Genomic DNA, 23,128 nt, shown 5'->3' with positions numbered 1-23,128 from the left:
ATTACAACTATTCAATAACAAAATTATGGATTAATTTTTAAGTTAATTTCATATTTTTCTTGTGCAAGGGGGTATCTAAGTTGCAGATTATCATTGAAATGCGATCAAACGGTGAAGCAAGATCTGAAAAACATATAAGAAAATATAATAAGTAAAGAATTAGTAAAACATTTTATTTCGTATTGCTAACATTTTGTTGAATATGAAATTAATATTTAATATTTAATAATCGTATGAACAAAGTATCATTTTTAATAATGACATTAATATTGTACATACATGAATGCATATTATATATACATGAATAAATATTGATCTCGATGTGTTCGAAAAGCACATCATCTTTAAACAAAATTCGTTATGATTGTCAACAAATTTTGTTTCAAGTATTATAAATCATAGTAAATAATAAATGTTTATGAAACTGAATTATTTAATATTGTATTATCACGAATTTTATTTATGTATTTATATTTTAGAAATTTTTAATTGTAACAAATGATATAAACCCCTCCTTTAATAAACACTTTTAAAAGTTATATTTATCAAAAACATACTATGTATTTTTTTTAGAAAACTGAAAAAGGCGCAATTAAAAAAATTATATTTTTATCGAAAGCAATTGTAATTTCATAGATTTCTATTTTCCCATTTGTTATATTTTCAAATGTACAAGCTAACCTCAAAATAATCTATAATGATGTGATACGATGCATCGTTATACATTTTGACTACCATACCATGTTTGTTGTCATATTCAAATGTTTTACTAGGATTTCTTTAAAAAGCAGATTTTGATACTTTTCGACAATTTATACTTATATTAGATAAACAATTGTTACTGAAGGACACAATGACAAGTAGTAAGTTAAGTTCTAATTATTTATTCAATCGAAAATTTTCATTAAATTTTTATAAATTAGACGACGTTATTGATTGTATTTTTAAATTTGATGAAATAGATGATTTGTATTTGAGTATTAATTTATAATTATATTATATATAATGATGCTTATTCAAACAAGAACTGACTCGAAATACAAAATACAGAATTTAATGTAATTTATAGTTTTATAATTGTTGTCCATAAAATTCCTTTATAAATAAATAATTACAATTTAACAATTCCTTTGCAGAACAATTAAATATAAAGCAAGAAATTGGTAAAGTGATAAAAAGATTTAAATTTGAAGAATTGGAGTCAGCTGTGTTACCAGTATTTCCTGAATTTAAATGGGATAAAATAAAATCTAAACTTGTAGAAAATCATGAAAGTTTTACAACAGGACATGCAATTCAGATTATAGATATCTTTATAAGTGTAACAAATAGTTCTTTTATAATAATTTATTATAATCTTATTTATATTTTTTAAATATTTTTAAAATTAAAATACAATATTACATTATTGTATTTCTTGATATATATCTTAGAATATATCTTGAAGATTTTATTTAACTAAATATCATTTATATATAATGTAATTGCACTGTGCACTTTGCATTTGTTTTTAATTTTTATATGACTCGAAATAAGTATTTGACTGTTATTGTTAGTTAACTTAAAGAAGCATCCAAATAATGTAAAAGAACATATTTTTAATTAAATTTTTAAAAAATGAAACAACATTTTCTTGAGTCTTTCAATATTATTTTCAGAATTCCATATACAAATAAATTATAATGGTATAATATTTATTTTATTTATTTTATAGAAGGCAAATTTAGTCAACAATGTCTTGAAAGATCGTATGACCACTCTACAAGTAATAGGTAAAACTTCTACTCTAAAATTAATTTTTTATATTGTATTATTAATAGAAAGCAATATGATAATACGATGGATCTTTTTTAATCCATAAAGCAATATTTCTTTCTAGATGTGAGTAGACATTACAATAGAAAAGTTTGGTATGGTTATGAATTTCTCGGTAATAACGATTCTAATTCTATAACACTTAAAGAAATTGAAAATAAAATAAAATATAACTTAAAAGCACATAAGATTCACGTAAATGCACAAGCTGTAGAATACAATGGTCTGACATTTTTGGCTATTAAAGAAGAATCCAGAAGAAAGAAAATAATAACTCTACCAACATATTTCTCTTTCTTAATAAATGAAAACTACTTTTTCTGTTCTAAGAAAGGAGTTTCAAATGAATTCCTAATGGCAGTAACAGAGTCTTTAGGTTATCAGAATTGTAAAAAAATTAAGTTAATGGGCAAAGATATTCATTCATTAATAAAAATGTTATTGTCCAGAAAAGCTGCGACAATGGAAGGTAGATTGTTGTGTCAACCATTACCATTCAAACGAGTTCCTCCAGCATTAACGTGAGTTGAATAAAGTCGATTTATACATTTATCATATTAACTTTCATAATTAAAAATCATTATGCAGTAAAAACAATTCATTTTGGAGTATTAAAAAAATTGCTCCAATAATTTATATTTATATGTATTATTATTTTAGAACACTTGGTCTAGACTTTACTCGTCACAAACAACGAAAAGAATATGCTATAGAATGCTATAAGAATAGTGCACCAATTTTTGAATTTTTAAAAGTTAAAAGTTTACATGAAAAATGGAAACATAAAGATGCTGTAGAAAAATTACCAAATGAAAGTATTTTTATTGCGTAAGTTTTAATTAAAATATATTCTTTTTAATGTGGATTCAAAATTCATTAGAATAATTTCACTCTGGTCGATGTATTAATATTAATATTTAATTAATACTTCAATTTTTAAAAATAATTTTTATATATTGTATATTTAGGATAGAATTTCGAAGTTCAGATATCATACAATTTCTAAAACATTTAATAACTCAAGGCATTCTTACATTACCTCTCCCTTGTTATGCTGCAAACATACTTACATTAGGAAGAAATGATGTAATGCTAAAAGATAATTCACAATGACTAAAAAGCTAAATTTTGTTACAGATTGAACAAATTTATTGTAGTGTCAATTAATTTATAATTAATGTTACTAGAATATGTAATTTTAGTATATATTTTATGACGTAAGAATGAATCTGTAAAAAATTTCTGACTAAACTATTTTACAATCAACTAAAGTATATAATTTAAGACTTTAGCGATTTCAATTAGTGGGTCTATATTATTTGGAATTTATGTTTCTCACAAAGGACGTAAGCTTTTATTCGTTTTTATTAATTTAATTTATTTGTTTATTATATTTTGAATTTTTGTAAAATAGAATTATTAAAACTTTGTGTATATCAGTAATAAAAAAGAATTTAATTTATAATAAATAAATCTTAATAATAATTTCTACATATAAAATGATAATATAAAATTTATTTTACTCAAGTTTTGTAAATATCAATGGATAAAAATGATAACTCGAGACAATATTACAGACAGTAATAAGATAATAAATTAATATAAAATAAAATACTCTATGTTTTATTTATATCTTTTATTAAAAAATATTTGTTAATAAAAGTTAAACTATACAATGAATCTTAATTTTCGATTAAGATTTACAACCAAAAAATTTTTTGCAATATTTTTATATTGGTTACGTCCTATTTGCAGATAATAATTATAAATAAAATACACAAAGGCTTTTCAATTAATGACAAAGTATTATTCAATTTCTTTCTAACATGGTATAGAATCTATTAAATGGTGATATATATTAGAATTTTTATATCTTTCTATTTTAAAAATTTTTTAAAATAATTCAGTTGTAAAAGGAAAATGAATATTAATAATGCTTGAACTTTATTTTATAGTTGTAATTCTATTGACAATAAAATAAAATTGTCATTAATATAGTTATAATACGAGTAATATTAATTGATATTGTTGTATTTGATTATTAACCATTGTATACTTATTGATATAAATAAAATCAAAATTATTAAACTGTATATATAGTATTATATATATTCTAAAATATTAAATTGATTACTGCTTTGTTTTCTCTGTTGGATTTTATTAACATATCAATTCAACTTGTTTTATGTAAAAAGTAGAAGTTTGTATAAAACTTTTAATATATTAAAATTATTTATTCTTAAAAGAGAGAGAAAGTGATAAAGCTCAATCCCAATTACTTTATACCATTTCAATGGTAGCAAAATAACTCATCGAAATACAAAATGATATAATAATACGTCTGTTAGGTAACTGAATTCTTTTAAATATCTTCATCGTCATCCTCATCACTCGTAATATCTGGATCACACACTTGCTCTTCACACTTGGCACACTTACAAGAAAATAAGTAAAGGGAACTTAGAGCTTTTTGACGTGAATGACGACTTCGTTCAAGTTGGCATTCGTCTAAATAAGTTATACAAATCTCTTCTTGTGGTTTGATATCGCGTGCTGCTCGTATTGTTAATATATTGTTTGAGTAAGGAAACTCAACAGTAGCATTTGGTACACAACTGTGGTTTAATTTAGATTGAGTGATGTAGAGACCAGAGCCCTCACAGTTTAGGAAAGTACCAACGACTGATAATAAAAAGATTCTTATGTGTTTATCGATTATATTCATTTTATATTGTAATGATAAAAGTGCATAATGATATATATATATATATATATATATATATACAATGTAAACATGTTATATAAAATAAATAAATATGCATATAAATATAGATATAAGAACATATTCAAAATTGAATGTTAAAAATATTTTCAATGTTCTATTTGAATAATTTAATAACACCTTTATCTAAAACTTCAAAAAAATTGTTATTTAGACAATAATTGTATCTTATTTATACATTTTCCATATAAATTATTTACGTAAAACATATTAAGACAATAGTGTTTTAATATGATAAAACATATTCAAATTTTTTCTTGCAAACTTTTTATAAAAATAATGAAATTTAAATCTTAAAACTGATCCCTAAATCTGTTTTATGAATCTCAGTACTATAAAAAATATTTGTATAAAACTTAACATAAAAAAGAATCTCAAATGTATTCTAAACTTTAACAGTAATCTAACTTTCGATACAGAATTTGTATGAATGAACTGAACTTAAACCGAGCAATTGCATTATTAAACTTCAAGCATAGACTTGATTATTTAAATTAACAACCATATTGTTTGATATATTTCACAGACAGCAGAATTAATTGAAAATTAATAATTGTTGCATCATAAATTTACCTTCATCCATTTCATCATAAATTCGGTCAATGTTTTTATCCACTTGGATTCTCTGATCATTTGGTAATTCTAAGGCGGAAACATTTTTAACCCATCTACTAAATGCACTGGTACCAATACCTTGTCCATTTGTACCAACAAGAGCTAATAAACCTTGGAATCCATCTGGAGTAAACCACTAAACAATATAATAAAGATTTCGTTTATAAAATTTAATTTTTTATAATCTAAGGAAAAATGTAATATTGATCTGTTATTCTCACATATATATATAACTCTATTTTATTGATTCTTGAAAATACGAAAACATCATAAAATTGGAATATTATTAAAAGATTTGATATGCTAAAAAGTAAAATATTTTATAGAAAAATAATCCTTGTTTTAATATTACATACTATAATTTTATTTCAAGCATATACTATGCATTTAGAAATAATGATGAAAGATAACATTTTTAATGTTTTATTGGCTAACATATATTAAAGGAGTAAAAAAATTAAATATTTTAAATTCTATCAACATGAATATTTAAGTTGATTAAATCTATTTAATTTTGTCCATATTATACTAATATATTTTATTTAATTTTTATTATTTTTTATCATTTTAAATCTGTATATGAAATTAAAAAAATAAAATCATTTTCAAAAATCATTTTTCCTGTATTGCATCAAATATTAGTGTTTTCACAAACATCAATAAAATAAGGCTTATAAATGTGTGTTGTCAATTCAATAAAACATCCATGATCTTAGCAATATAAAGTTAATTAACCTTTGGTACAGATTCAGTGTTTAACGCTTTTTGCATCATTTGTCTTAGAACATCGATTTGTCCAATAAATTTTTCACCTAATAAATTGTGAGTGATTTCTTGTGTATCATTCGTTGTTCTATTGCAAAATTCTGAAAAAATTGAAATTATAGACTGTTTTTCCGATGCTTGATTAACCATGGCAACCATTCTAGCTAATAGCATTATAGTTGCTGTCTCGGGTGGATAATGCATTTGTTTCCACGTTTCTTGTAGTTGAATTAATGGATGACGTTCATTGATTTGCCTTGTTTGTAAGCATAGACTTTTATGGTACCTAATATTAAATAGAAATCTTACACAGTTTAATAGTATTTCGTTTGTTTAAAGATTCATAAAACTATAATTTAACGAAATTAATTAGTATAAATTTTCTACTTTCTAACCTATCCCAAGCATCCATTTGACACTCGATACCACAAAACTTGGTACCACAATCTTCACATTCTGTAATTAAATCCTTTTCTGTTTCACAGCATTCAGGAAAAGGTAAGATGAGATCGTTTTTACCAGTCAGTCGACGAGCATTTTCTTCTGCACTTTCTAATGGTCGCAAGCAATAATCGCAAGCTAAATATTTATAATTTGCATTCCATGCAAATTGACAACAAACTAATGGCTTTTCTTCAAAAATTATATCTCCTTCTTTATAGGCTTTTCTTACAAACAAGCCATAGCCCTGTACAATGTAAATAACAATTTCTATGTAGATATTTTTTTATAATTAAATATTCCAACTACGGGATATATATATAATAATTTAATTTAATAATGTTTATGAAAAACTGATATTTTTTATTCTATTGAAGTAGACAAATTTAAAAGAATTGAAAATTGCATTTAAATTCATAGTATACCTTTTCCTCACTAGCAATTCTTATTTCATACCCACTGGAATCCATAATTAATAATACTAAATCGATAAATCGATCACCGTCTGAAAATCAAAATTAACCTGCAAAACACGTGTACGAACTCCTCGTATTTGATAAAGTTTAGTTCCGAGTTGAGTAAGATCATTGAACCACAATTACGCACACATGCGCACTAAGGAATCATTTAATTATTTCCAGGCATGAAAAATTAGTAATTGCGACATTACCTAGCACAAAATATAATTCATAAAATAAATATAATAGTATACACATGACAAAAATATAGTGTACTATATTTTTTTTATATTTTATATATATTAAGATATTTAGTTAATTAGCATACACATATGACATGTTTCAAAACATTAAAAAAAAGTTATTGTAATAAGTATTATTTAATAAATCAAAAATTAATCCAATTAATACGCAACCACAAATTTTTGGTACTTTTGGATAATCTTTTAAAATGATCCATTCAACTTTTGTCAGTTTGATGATATTACATTCTGATGACTAATTAATATATTAAAATGTATCCGCTTCAATTCCCTTATATTATGCTTTTGCTTCACAATTGTTGTTGAACTTTACTTTGATGTAAAAAAAATCTCATCCTATATACGGACACTACATTACATATCTTTTAATATGTATATAATTAATAATGTATAAAGAAATAATAGCGATATTGATTTTATCAATATTTCTAATTTTCAAAAATACAACTATTTAAAGTGCATTATAATTCTTTATATTCCTTCAGGCTTATTATTAAATTTTATATATATGTATAAATGCTTTTATTATTTAAAGTAATACAGAAGATTAAAAAAAAATTGTCTGATACTGTAAGATTAAAAGAGTACATAATCATTCAAATACAAACAATACAATGAAAAACATTATTTTTTTCAAATGTTAAATCTTCAAAATCATAAAAATATAATCCACTTGTTGAGCTCTAGAGTCGATTCGTTGTTATAACTCAAGATTATTAATATCTAGTAAATAAAAATTCGTTACATTTACTTCTTTTTTTATAGCTAAAAAATAGTTATGTACGTAATAAACACTGAATACAATCATTATTATGTGCATAAAAATTATGCACTAGAAACTCATGAAAATCATTAAATAAACATAAAAGTTTGTATCATTTTTAAATGCAAATAAAAATTGTGCTGATATCCTAATGGAATTATAATTATAATTGATTAATAATTACAATGTACTAATTATAATGGAACTTATAAATATAATTTAGAATATAAATTGTTTGCATAAGTATAATATATACCTTGTAACAAGAATATTGTACAAAACGTAATAAATTTCTACAGTAGTTATTTCAAATATAATAATGATCTTAGATCACTTTACATTATTACAAGCTGCTATTTTTAAGTGAATTTTATTTATAAATAGAGTGCATCTCAAACTTTGATTATATGAATGTACAAAAGACAAACTTTCTTTTCTTATTAATTAATGAATTTTAGTTTAAAAATATTTAACAGTATTATAAGATGTAAAACTAAATACTTCGCGTGATTACTTAATTAGTTTTAAATATGAAAAAATGAAATTTATAAATGTAAATGTTAATACATTTTTTTATTTAATTTATTATATATATATATATTAGTGAAAACTAAAAATATTAGTATATAACTTTATGTTATTTATATATACATATATATAAAATATTGTTATAAAATAGTGTTTAGAAAATAAGATTAGTAGTAGTAACAAACCAATTTTAGTCAACAATTAACAATATTATAAATAATATTAAAAATAATTAATATAAATGAGGAGAATTAAAATTATAAATTATAATTGGATTACCAGATTATAAATATATAATAGAATACAAATCAATTTCATTATAGAAATCAAATTATTTTCAAATTTATAATATAATTTTAAATGATATAATTAAAATTTTTCTTCTATAATTTAATTTAAATACAAGCAATAAAATTAATTAACGTAATACCGTATCTTGTACCTATTAAAGTTAGCCTAATACCGTATATTTATATATGCTGTACGTGTCTAACATTCTGCTGATTTAATAACCTGCAATAAAGACAATTATATATATAAAGGAAAACATAAAAAAAGAGTAAGAAAATAAAAAAACAAAAATGAAATTAAAAAAACAATTTTTTCCAATTCATGGAAGAAAAGTAGTTCTTAATGATATTCGATTTTTATAAAGTAAATTTGTTTGCAAAAGATAGTAATAATATAAAATTCAGTAATCAGACAAACATTTAACTGCTTATACAATCATATTGATTTTATTAACATGAATAAAGATTACTTCATGTTTATATTTTGTAATACTTGGAAAAATACTAAAAACGATAAATTTATAAATCTTTTTTTAAAAAATTATAATATGGATAAACTCTAATGTTGTGTGTTTAAATAAAACAATATATGTAAATAGTGTATGGAAATTTAATAAAATAGTCTATAATAAAAATCGTATTGATACTTTTCAATACTTACAAAAATAATTCCATAAATTTTGAATAACCGATAATTTATATAACCGATATATTATTCTATATTAAAAATATATATATATATAATTGAAATCATATTTTAAAGGTAATATAATTCATAATTTCTATTAACATATAAGTACTACACATATTTAATGATAATTAAGTATTTTTTAAAAAGATTACAAGCTCTTCATACAATATTTAATTTCCAATATAAAATAAATAATTTAAAATCTATACATTACCAATTATATTATTAAGTCTTGTCAACTACTCAATACCGAATCAAATAATAAAACAGTAAATTTCTAATATGCAAATATTTAATACTTAAATATTTAATAAGAACTAATCCGCCAAATTAATTAGAAACATTTGAAAATATTATCGAAAATATCAATGAATTAATTAATTCAATTTTTTATAAAAAGCAATTCTTGTTAATAAAGTAGTCAAATAAAAGTAAAAATATGGTAACCACATTTATGTGGATTCAGACGAATAACCACGTAATGGAAAAAGCAGATATTAAAAATTGAAGTCGCGTGCCGCGAATAGATAACAATTGCTCGTAGTTCTGTCAATATCACTGCCTCTCCCCCCACCGCTTTAAAGTTGAATTTATATGATATAAACAACAGGTTGCTATATTAGTAATCATATTGGATAATTAAAAATTAATGATAATTAAAAATTAACGATAATTAAAAAAAAATTATTCTGACAAAAATATTGATTTTTGAAAAATACCATTTTTAGCAATAAAAAATCAATGTATTTTATTCTTAGACTGCTATAACTAATATTATTTTAAAGGAGTGGATAAAATTAGAAAATTGTCACAAAAAGTTGTTCAAAATATATTTTTCATGAACTTAAGAAGATTAAATTTAGTAAAAATCCATACATAAACTTTTTACAATTAAAATGTAAAAAAATGATAGTGGTTCATTGATATTGAACTATATTTTTATAGCAATCATATTCCTTGAAAAATAACAATTGAACGCTTTTACGATACTAATAATATTATTTTTAAAAATTAATAATTAGCAAATAACGTAGTTGTCACCTTTGTTTTTATATAGTTATTTGTAGAATATTTTGTCTATTATCTTTCAAAATTTTATTTTAAAAGTTTTTAGATATTATTTAGCATTTTTATAAACTCAAAGACTATTTATATTAATTTTGTTAGACATTACAACATTTTCCTCTAATGCTTAGGCTAATATTCTATTGAATTTATACAAATTTATTCGATTTTTCTTGTTTCATTCAAATAACACATCATCATAAAATTGTTTGTAATTTGTCATAATTACCAATTCTTAATTATATATACATTTAAAATTTAGATAGATCTTACAAATTATTACATTAAGTATATATTTAGTATAGGCTTTTTTACATAAACTAATTTTTTATTTGCTGTGGAATTTATATTACCTGAATGCTTCATTATTAAAAAAGTATTTGTAAATTCAAAAAATTCTTTAGAAAAATTTTCAGAATTTTAAAATATATAACCAGGAAAATACTCATAAATCAATTAATTATTCAATTTATTCTTATACGTATTTACTCCAAAATTATAATTTTTATTTTATTATTATTTTTAATTATTTTAATTTTTTAACAGAATATTGAATTAATATAAATTTTAATTTCTATTTTTATCTGATTATGTCGCATTTATAATAAATATAGACTTATTAGGTACATATTTTTAAAATTCGGTACTAAAATACTGGGTATTAATAAAATAAATATTTCACAGAATACAAATCTTATCTGTGATATCATAATCTTTAGTATTTTCATTAATTAATTAAAAGTTACATAATTTATTGACATTATCACCCTTAAATATTGAGTAAACGTTGAATATATAAAAGTAAAACACACTTGAAATAGCTTGGTAGAACAATTTAGAAATAAAAAATATTAAGTGTACAGTTATTGAGTTTGCTTTAAGTGTATAAATTGTACCTAACAATGTATCTGTAATATTTTATTCAATTATATCATTTTTATGAAAAGAATATATAAAGTTAAATTCGTAATATGTTTTATTGAATTCTCATTTTGATAATAGTACTTAAAACACTTCCCCTTGCTAAAGCTTTACTTCCATTCCTGGTTTCAACTTTATAATATATATATTAAATTGTTATAAGTAAAAAAGATAGATCAGTGATTATTATATAACACAAAGTAAGTTTCTTTTAGATTATTAAAAAAAACTAAGCCTAATATATATAATCTTTTCAATATTTACTATTTAAAATAATTATATAAGAAAAATCATTTTAATTTAATTGTTAGACTTATATATTTCAGTTTATTTTTCTGTTTTAACATATTATATTACTTTTTTCTATAATTATATTAAACATTCAAATAATTACCCATTATATTTTTTATTATTTTTTTTAATATAATTTATAAAATGATATACAATTTTATGAATTTTAATATTTAGGAAAAATTATATTTTTTCATTCGATAGAATGTTTCGAGTATTTCAGGATTTAATTATATATTGACAAATTATAAGGTATAATATGTACGATATTAATAACATAATAATGCTCTAATAATATCGTAAATAATAAAAAAATACTAAAATCAAGTATAAAATTGATTTTTTTTTCATTTAGAATATAATTATTCCAATTAAGGAAACTATTTTTACAATATAGGTAAATAAATGGACACAAAAATGTATTATTCCTTGTTTATGTTGTTTTTTTCAACAATAACTGGATTGCCACTATTAAAATATAATGGTAAACACTATTTTGAAATAAACATTTATCCACTCGTTAGTTCAAAGACGAACTATGATTTTGTCCACGGTAAAATTACACGACCAAATCTCAGTAAGTAAAGAAATAACATTTTTAATGCTTGCATTCATTTAATTAAACAAATTTTGTTTAAAATTTAGAATAGTTAGAAAATGTTCAACGTGTACACTAAACTGTCAAAGTAAGTTTGATAACTAAATAGTTTAGATGTACAATAAAATAAAAATTTTTGTTGTTATTAAGTAAATATAGAAAGCCAGAGGCTGTAAGTGTAAAATACAAATATAATCTTTATATTTTATAGTTATATAAATGTGTAATTATGTGCATATTAGGTATTTCATGTAGCCGTGTTTTATTAGATATAATATGGTATTCAAATGAATTGCAATTGTAAATAGAATATATGCAATAAAAGAAAAAAATTAATAAGTTTTAGAATATATCAAAGTATGAAACAATGGAACATGAATTTCAAACATAAATTTCTTAAAAATTTATTAATATCTTAATATACATAAAGAACGTTCTTTCAGATTGTAAACCAGTAAAAATGTGGATGATGATGAGACATGGAACTCGTTATGCGTCAGAAAATGAAATTCCGATATTATTGGGTTTAGCAAAATTTCGGGATCAAATATTGAAAAATCATATCGCAAATCGTAAGTTAATAATATGTTAATTTTTAAATAAAGAAATATTAGAATAATCATTTTACTATAATATAAAATGTCAAATGTATTTTATCATATTATCAGACAACGTATTGAAAATTAAATTAATAATATGATGTAATATTATCTTATTATTATTATTTTAAATGATTAAAATTTTAATTATCTATTCTTCAACTGCAATTTTAATAAATTCAATAAAAAGTATGAATATTTATGTACGTTACTTAAAATATATAAAAATTAAGTATCAACAATTCTAGTAACTTAATAATATTTTAACTACGATTATTTACATTATATTAATATATTTGATATGTATTTGTTTATAAAAGATTTTCTATTTCAAAACAGTATGACAGATTGAACAAATTGTATTTGTGTACGAATAGTGTAATTTTTTATTTTAAACAAACAAAAACAGTATTTAATAATCATATTTAATATTCATGTAATTTTATTTTTACTGTATTTTTATCAGGTGGTTCTCTATCCTCTGATAAAATAAAATATTTGAAAAATTGGCAACTAAATAAAAATGTAAATCAAAAATTTTCGAGAAGTATAACTATAAATGGAAAGAATATAATTTTTAAAATAGGAGAGCGCGTAAAACAGGCATTTCCAGAGCTTATTATAAAAAATCCTAATGATATTAATTCTAATTCTTATGTGGTATGTAGAATCTTATATATACTTAATATTATTTATAAAAGTGATTGAAGAACAACATGATTTGTATATACAATAATTATTAATATAATTGAAGTTAACTCTTAACTAAATAACTAATTATTATATTATTATGTATACTAAATATTGCTTAATTACTTAAATTAGAGTCGAAAGAATAAAAATAACATAAATGGCGAAAAGATAAATGAAATTTTGTATGTTACTTTACAATTATATTTGTTAATATATTTCCCCATTACTAGATATTTAAAAAGTTATATTATTTTAAAATTAAGAATTCTAATGAATCTAATTAAATTTTATAATAGAACAAATTTTACGTCATCAAACTATTAATCACGCTATTATGCACCGATATAAAGTGTAAGTATCGGATTAACTAGTTATGTACCATGGACAAATAATTATTATTATACATTTATTAATTAAATATGAATTTACTGTGCTAATGGTTTACTGGGATTATTTGTCGCTAAGTTGAAACTAATATAATTGACAATTGAGCAATAATTAAGAAAACAAAACATAAACTATAAATTAAATTAAAACCCAAATTGTGTAAATAAGATTATATTAAAAAATACATATACATTAAAGCAAGGCAATTTCTTATTATTTTTTGAATTCATAAAATATTTCTATACTAACTAGGAAAACAAAAAAGTCACGTACAACATATAGTCAATTGTCTGGAATTTAGAAAAACATCCGATTTAATATCTATTTAACATATATTTTTTTGGAAGTTTTATTGTTAATTTTAATTTGTGATTATATTATTTTTTAAATTTAAAATTACGAAAATGCATTTCTGATTTAATAAAATTAAAATAATATTTATTCTGTAATACGTAACTTTTCAATAGTGACTATATTTATATTTACAATATGCATATATATTCTATATACTTAAAAGGTAATTTTTCAGAAAACATTTGATAAAATCTCATATAAATTTTACAATAATACTCTAAGATAGAATAAAATTGTTAAATTCTAAATATATTCTAAATCTTAAATTACACTACTGCTTGTACAGAAAATCTTGTAGCCCTACGCTAAATTATATACATGATAAAATTAATATAAAATTATTGCTGAACTAAGATGTGTATGTTATATAATTGAACACGTGCTCTCTAGCTCCTTCAGCACTAGTTTAGAATGAAGTGAAAACAACTATATTATACTATAATTTGACTCGTATCATTAAATAAATAAATTATAAAAAATATTCCTTATAGCTTCATTGAGATATAATATTTGTAAGGGAATATTAATTCCTTTGTCATTTAAGAACTCTTTATTGTTTTATGTTACTTAGTTAAGTTATTCATAATTAATAAACAACGCCAATAAAATATCAGTGGGCAATATAATTTACTATTGTGTGTACAATATTGCCAGTATTTAACACGGCTTTCTACTTAATCTTTATTTAGCAAACTAAAAATGTAATTTCTATCATCATTATACTTTAAATATTAATATTTGAAACGAATAATGCAATAAAGTAAAATATTAGCCACTATTTAATAAATAATACGATAATTTGATTATAAATATTTCCTAAAGAAAAATTAATTTCATTTTTTTAGTAATGTATATATTTGTTAAGAGTTACAGTGAAAAAAATTAATAAATATAAATTAATTAATATAACATAATTTTACAGTTTAGAGCAAGTAATACTGCACGTACTAATGAAACTTTAATATCCTTTACTGAGGGACTTTTTTTAAAAAAAGGATTCATAACACCTGTAGCAACGCCTGAATCCGAGAGAATTATAGAGGTATGTATATTTATTAACAGGTTTATATTTTTATCTCGAATGTATAGGACACGTCACTTAAAGATTCGATTAACCAAAAGAAAACAATTATTAAATAAAAAATTTAATTAATTATAAAATTAATTTTTAACGAATTAACGAAAATATGAATAAAAACACACATGCACGCGTGCGCGCGCGTACACACACACACACACACACACACACACACACATATATATATATATATATATATATAACAATTTGAGAATATGAAATTATTATAAAAAATTTAATTGTAAACGTCAATAATATGAATTGTAAATATTATAATAATCTGATTGAAAATAAATCAATATCATAAATAATATATCTAATGAATATAATAATGTTATATTAATATAACCGTTTGATAATGATTGTTTACATTTTTTTTATGAATTGATTTTCATTGACAATAATTTTATATTACTACTTTCAACAAGTGAATATATATTTCACTTGTCTACTTTTATATTAATTATAGATTAATCAATATATACGAATATTTCTTTCATTTCTGGTTATAATAAGCTAAAATCTTATATATTTTCAATAATATATAAGGTTCAAAGTTCTAATTAATTTTTAGAAAAGTTTTAGAAATAAGTCGATCTTTAAGCAAGGAAATTCACATATCACCGTATGAGAAATGAAACTTTGAAAATAAGTTATAATAAAAACTAGTTCTGATTATGATAATAAAAATTTTGAAAAAAGTTCTTGAAAAAAGTATATAATTATTTTATATAATAATTACTACATAATTAAAAAATATATATAATAAATGATTTTATATTGTTCTTTTTATTTTCATGGTTTATTTTAATATTCTCAATGTATAACAGAATGTTATGAAATTCTAAATTGTTTAGAAATATTAATATACTAATATTAATATATTTTATTTATTTTTTGTTTTATTACTCATTATTATTATGCTATGAGTAACTATACACTATATATTTATGTACATAAATAAGTTAAACATTAGCATATAACAAATGAAAGAAATAATAGTTGTACATTTAAATAATCAGCCTTAAAATATGACTTAAATACATGGAATTTAAAAAATAAATGTAAATAATCAAAGAGCACAATCAAAATCTAACAAGTTAAATTGTTTTTTTTTTATTTTTTGTTATTTTTTCAAGTCATTTGTCTAAATGAATAATAAATATACTAAGTATTATAAAGGTTCTTGATGTTTAGAAAATATATGTTGTACAACAAATGTTTAAGTTGTATTATGTGTATGTGTTTGTTTGTTTGTGTGTGTGTGTACGAGCGCGCGCGCGTGTGCGTGTACATAAATATATACGTTTGAAAATTTTCTTTTCTTTTAATATATAGCCATATCAGAATTGTTTTAATTGGTACAACGATTATGATTCAAATCATTACAATGATGAAAGCGATAAATTTATCATGACCTCAGAATTTCAACAACTAATTAAGAATGTATCATCCAGACTTGGCTTTATACGTTCACTAAATTTTAGTAAGTACTGTTACTTATAAATATTTAACATCTATTGATAAAAGAACAGAGATTGTATGATTCCGTACACAAATTAAAATTATTTAAAAATGTAAATTTTAAAAAGATTTTAAATAATAAAATTATTTTAATTATATTAATCTTTCTTCGACATCATGTATTTAGACTTATAGAAATACATAAAAGTCGTCGAATGAGCTTTTAAAAATCTTTCCTCTCGTTTTATTGATTTTATTTTAGGCTCTTTCATATTTAAAAATTTTTAATTTAAATTTATAATTAAATAATATCAGTTTTATCAAATTTTGAAATGTACAGTATTTCTATTAATTAGTATTTTTACTTATAAACTTATTTTTACATGTAAAATCTAATTCAAAATTAATATTTACATATAGCTTTGTGAATATTATATTTTAAAGTGCTATGTATTTTCCATAATTAGAGTGATAAAAACTTTTTAAGTAGATATGCAAATTATAATTAATACACAATATTTATAATAAATATAAATAATTATATTCAATAAAAATATATATTATTAATTTATTAATAATTATACATATACAAATAAATTAAAATAAGTGTTACTTAATAGATGAAATCTACGCAATATATACCACATGTCGTTACGAAGTAGCTTGGAATCCAGATCAACTTTCAATTTGGTGTATGCTCTTTCTTTTTGAAGAAATGAAGCTCATGGAATATATTGAAGATTTGTCGTATTATTACATTTCTGGACCAGGACGAAAACTTAGTGGTCAACTTGGTTGCCACGCAGTCTCCGATATGTTCAACCACTTTGAGTAAATGAATAGACTTATTCATTATTCGTTATTATTATATAATTGATATGATTGATATAATATGATTTATATGATTTAAATTTGATTATTTGTTATATACAAATTACCTTTGCATTTATTAATTACACATTAGATCACAATTCCAATCATGATATTTCAGGAAGGTTGAAAATGACACTCTTCATGATCAGCCTAAAGGTATCTTCTATTTTGGCCACACTCTATCCATTCAAATACTTCTTGCGGCATTAAAAATCAATGCAGACGAGGTACCAATTAATGCATCAAATTATCATACTGTTGATAGGAAATATCGCACTTCACTCCAGACACCATTCTCGGCGAACCTCATGGCTGTCTTTTATAAGTTAATAACATTTTTATAAGTTAATAGCATTTTAATAATTTAATAACATATTTTACAATATCTAATTTTATTAATTATATTTATAACTAAAAGATTGACACATATATTAATGCACAGTCTAAAATATCTATAAACACCTCAGAATAACAGTTTAGAAATAATTTTTAATGAAATTTTTAATAAAACTATTATTCAAACAATTTTATTGGTTAAATATATAAAATTAAATAATAACATAAGAATAATAATTTTTTAAGGTTCGTAACAGAGAGATAAATTACGCAAAACAAACGGCTAATTTTTCACTAATTTTCGCTTTATTTTCTCATAGTTCAATTTTCTACTGCTTTGTATTTTAAAATGTTAAATATTGATTATCGGAGTTCAGTTCTTAAAAATATGTATGTCTGATTTCTTAAATTAAAAGTGAAAAATATTCATTTATTGCTTTTGTACATTTAATTGATTAAATACTTCTTGTTTCGAAAGCGTACTTAAAAGAACCGATTTCTTCCAAAATATTTATAATATATATTGAGATTAACTTGCAATGCAATTCATATTTTGGAATATATATAAATTTTTTGTAAATTTGCAATACTTTTAAATGTTCGTAGTAGCAAATATATGAAAGCAGCGTAATAATTTCGTTCGTAGAACAAGAATTCGATTTTTCAGTCATGATTTCCATTTATTTATCTTTCATTACTAACTAGTGGTCAAAAGGAAATTATAGATCATTAATTAGATGAACCTAAATATTCTAATAGAAAACCTTAAAATATCTCTTGCTCGGGTAAATGTAAAGCTATAAACCTTGCTAATATTTTGCTTACTACCTCGGTTCCCTTTCTTTCCGGATTTTCATATTCCTTGCGATCATAACTTTTCTGCTATTTGACCGCTTTTTAAACAAATTAAATAATATGAATCAAAAGAACACCGATTTTCAGAATGTTTATTTATTTATTAATTATTACTTATTTGAAAATAATGCAAATAAAACGGTTTTAAGTACGTTAGCTTCTACTTCTCCTATACTTAAAAGTATAAAGATTTCTACTAGTATGGCTAAATCGTATTTGAAACATTACTCTATAAACTTGTAAATATAATTCTTAAAATTCTCTGAAACTGAAAATTCTACCAGCAATGAACTTTTAGCGCGCATGTTTTTATAAAGTTGTCGCGCCCTCTTATAGAAATAGTGCATTAAAAAATAAATAATTTACAAACAAATTTAATAATTTCTTAACATATTTTATAACTAACTTTACTATTTTAGATGCGAAGGAGAAAACAAACCTAATAAAGTGATATTTTACTTATGCGAGAAACCATTATACGTACATTATTGCAACGGTCAAATTTGCGATTGGGACGAATTGAAAAAAAAGTTTCAATCGGATATAGATACTTGTACGATTGATGTTTGTGACAAGAAAGATCAAGATCAATAATGAATATTAGACTACAATTTTTTCATTAAGGAATATCAATCATTTTTTATTTATACTCGCTTATAATTATATTTTATATTATATTTATAAATACAGGTTTAACTTAATTTAAAAAATGAATAAATATCGTTACTTTTTCTAAATTCGATATTGCATAAAACAAAATATAACAAAATGAACTATGAGCGATTAAAGAATTTATGATAAAATAACTCATCGAAAATTCAGAATTAAGGTAAACAGAAGACTCACGCAGTGTATATAATATTTTATATTATTAATTTAATGTAAAAGCTTAAAACATAAGAATAAGCTAGATGATGTCGGAAAACTAGAACGTAACACAAAACATTATTATTCACATATAATTCGATACAATGGATTATATTTAATTATAATAGAACTGTATTAAATCGTAAATCACTAATTGAATTATTCTAGATCTACTCGATATCTACATTTGTTATTTGCATATACTTTATATTTTACACACTGTTGCGTAGAAACATTGCATTTATTTCTTACTAATGTACAAAAGGGATTTTGTTTTAATAAGACACATTATATTTTCTTATAAAAGAATTTTTTTATTTAACATTGCAGAATTATTTACTAGGAATGATAACTACAAGGAGATATATTTTCTATTAGAATTAACAATAAGAAAATTCGAATATTTATTTTTAATAGAATGTAATAAATTTCGTTTTATTAACGTTATATTAAAATAAAATATATTTTTACAAATATACGTTTTGTATATATGTAGCGTTACTTATATTTTTTATAAATATACGTATTTCTAAATTAAAAATTTTTATATAACAATAGACTTACTATATATATGTTAATATACATACATTTTCAGTTTAAAAAAGATATTTGTATTCACGCAATTTTTATTAATACAATTATATAATTACATTGCATTAACAAATTACATTATTTGTTATTTGTAATATAATATAAAAATTCAATGTATTATAAACTTAAATTATTAATAATGATTTATAACAGTGAAAAACAGTTTGTACAAAATAGAAAATTCATTGATGTATTTTACCATGTATAAATTTTTTCAATATAAAGAAATAATTTATATTTTTTATATTTACAGTTTGTATATTAAAAATAACTAACATACATTTAAATATAAACATTCTTGTATATTTTATTTTACACACAGCTTAACAATTTTTAATATATTACATTAATTTACAACTCACTTTTATGAAAATCAATTTCACTGGAAATATTTATGTTTGTGTTATAACTCGTAATAAGTCTTCCAGTTATTTGTGAAACTCTTTTGCATCCACTACTGGAGAATAAATTGTCTGGTTCAGGTCCAAATCTTAATTCTTTAAAAACTTTGTTTTCTAAACTTTTATAGGGGATTTTTTTAATAGGGGATATATTTAATTCATTAAAAGCCTCTTTAATACAGTAAGCAACATGTTCTTTTTCTAGTGGTAAAAATGGCACATAAAAATCAATGGCATCAGATTTAATCATTAAACTTTTAAACAAGCCACCATCATGAGTGAATATTTCTGATATTATTAATTTTTCAAAGTCATGAAATGTTGTAGATTTTCGATCTATACCTTGTGATAGTTTGTCTAACAGAGAGTTTTGAATTATTAAACTTCCTGCATTAGTTAAAAATATAAAAATAGCTTTATTCTTTTCTGTTTTCTCTTTATCACAATGAGGACAATCGAGAAAAGGCATTAGTATGTTTAATAATCCAGGAGGCATCTGATCAACTCCATCAAATATAAATAATGACTTTCCACACTTTTTAATAGCTGTATCAATATCTGTCCTCAATTTGTCCTAAAAAATACTAAGACATTAAATAAAACATATGACTAAAATATTTCATAATTTTGGTATTTTAACCATTTTATTTGTATATCATATTTTTATCAATATTTATAATAAATATATCAGTATAAGTTTTCAGAAATATAATTATTAAATGATTAAGCATTTTACATCATTGGTAAATTTTTGTAAATTTTATTCCATTAGAATATTAATTTTACAATTCACGTGCTAAATGTTTAATGTTATATCAATAATTTGTATTTTTTTAATTTGTTTAGAATAATTTATCTCTGTTCCAATAATTCATTGAACACTTAAAAACATATTTTATATAGCTTTAAAAAACACTATTTTATGATTTTTTTTTCAAAGAATAAAATATAAAAAATAATATTTTTCATTTAAATAATATATGATTTATAATTTATTTAAAATTATCAAAATACAAAAATGAAATTTTTTCATGAAATTTTTAAATGAAATACTTGTAGATTGTGTTTAAATATATTAGTAATGTAGCATTAAAGTATATTAAAATAGTCTATATACCAATTAAATCTATACAATATTTCAAATTTACCTGATATTCTGATAATTTTTCAATTAATGGAAAATGTTGTAGTCCATAATAAAAATGGAAGTACCGACTGTTTTCTCCATTTTCATAAAGTGTTTCTGCGATTAATCTTGAAATATAGGTTTTACCACTTCCATTTGGACCATGAAAACCCATAACTAATGGCTTTTTAGGATTAGAATTTTTTACATGACTAATAATTGCATTTACTATTATATCTACTGCTATGTGCTGCCCACACACTCGTTTAGACAACAGATCTTTAAAATCTAGAATAAATAATATTTTCTATTTTAAAAAAGATAATTTACAAAAATAAGATATTAATTTAAAAACTAATATGTATAACTTACTATCTATCTTGTAAGGTATTTGTTCATCATTGCAACATTCAAACTTCTTACAATACAATGTTAATACATTCTTACTAGTTGAAATAATCCAAGATGACATAGTTTCGAAAACAGAACATTGTACAAAGCCACTAAGAAATAGTAAAATAACTAAGGATATAAAATTTTTCATTTTTAATGTAGTGAATTATATTTCGAATTATTTATATTAAATATTTATCACAGAATTATTCTAATGCTAGCATAAAACGTAAGGGAAGATTTTATAAGCAAACATTTCTTAAATTATATATTCCGTCACTTTATATTTTATAAATATTTAAACTCAATATATCACGTATATCTTACTATTAAATCTTTACTATTATTTGAAAATACATGCTAACCTGCAAAATTAAAGGTATTACTACACAATAGCCATGCGCAATGCGTAGTACCACAACGTCATATTTCACTTTAATTTAAATAATTTGATTTGCGAAGCGCGCCATTAATATTAACAATAGAATTCTAATAATGGAGTAGAAATAAATAACTTTAAAGATTATATTATCCATTGAAGAGTTTTTATTATATTTAATAATTTATAAAGATATTTAATATATCTTTCTATAAATTCAAACATAAACTTTTGACAGAACTCTATTTCATCGACTGCACTTTGATGAAAATGTACTGCAGATGTGATTATCAGTTTTCTAAATTGATATTTATTTCCGTGCAACACCATTCTTTAATATTTCATGAATTTTAACGAAAAGCACACCCACCCACCCACCCACACACACACACACACACACACACACACACACACACACACACACACACACACACACACACATATAT

At 21.8% G+C, this 23,128-nt stretch overlaps 4 protein-coding genes across 4 annotated transcripts; 2 read left to right on the top strand and 2 right to left on the bottom strand.

The window, feature by feature from the left end:
* Nucleotides 1–853: 853 nt before the first annotated feature.
* Nucleotides 854–3,021, top strand: LOC105365350 (uncharacterized). The gene is made up of 6 exons (XM_011503491.1): nt 854–863; nt 1,137–1,321; nt 1,715–1,772; nt 1,880–2,336; nt 2,476–2,643; nt 2,784–3,021. The coding sequence occupies exons 1-6, from the start codon at nt 854–856 to the stop codon at nt 2,926–2,928; spliced, it is 1,023 nt and encodes a 340-aa protein (XP_011501793.1). The 3' UTR covers nt 2,929–3,021.
* Nucleotides 3,022–4,127: 1,106 nt separating this feature from the next.
* Smyd5 (SET and MYND domain containing, class 5) lies at nt 4,128–7,021 on the bottom strand. The gene is made up of 5 exons (XM_011497854.1): nt 6,844–7,021; nt 6,373–6,665; nt 5,948–6,263; nt 5,171–5,348; nt 4,128–4,497 (listed from the first exon to the last, which is right to left on the bottom strand). Exons 1-5 carry the CDS (start codon nt 6,886–6,888, stop codon nt 4,178–4,180), a joined length of 1,152 nt encoding a protein of 383 aa, XP_011496156.1. The 5' UTR covers nt 6,889–7,021; the 3' UTR covers nt 4,128–4,177.
* Nucleotides 7,022–12,746: 5,725 nt separating this feature from the next.
* LOC105365340 (multiple inositol polyphosphate phosphatase 1-like) lies at nt 12,747–19,572 on the top strand. The gene is made up of 7 exons (XM_011503480.1): nt 12,747–12,858; nt 13,472–13,545; nt 15,242–15,361; nt 16,736–16,883; nt 17,482–17,692; nt 17,853–18,059; nt 19,345–19,572. Exons 1-7 carry the CDS (start codon nt 12,747–12,749, stop codon nt 19,517–19,519), a joined length of 1,047 nt encoding a protein of 348 aa, XP_011501782.1. The 3' UTR covers nt 19,520–19,572.
* A 1,162-nt stretch (nt 19,573–20,734) lies between these two features.
* On the bottom strand, nt 20,735–22,383 carry LOC105360840 (torsin-1A-like). The gene is made up of 3 exons (XM_011497843.1): nt 22,283–22,383; nt 21,933–22,198; nt 20,735–21,358 (listed from the first exon to the last, which is right to left on the bottom strand). The coding sequence occupies exons 1-3, from the start codon at nt 22,380–22,382 to the stop codon at nt 20,735–20,737; spliced, it is 990 nt and encodes a 329-aa protein (XP_011496145.1). The 5' UTR covers nt 22,383.
* Between the last annotated feature and the right edge of the window lie 745 nt (nt 22,384–23,128).

This window comes from Ceratosolen solmsi, unplaced genomic scaffold, assembly GCF_000503995.2.
Source record: "Ceratosolen solmsi marchali unplaced genomic scaffold, CerSol_1.0 scaffold10, whole genome shotgun sequence".
Lineage (NCBI taxonomy): Eukaryota > Metazoa > Arthropoda > Insecta > Hymenoptera > Agaonidae > Ceratosolen > Ceratosolen solmsi.
This window is presented reverse-complemented; position numbering and strand designations above follow the sequence as displayed.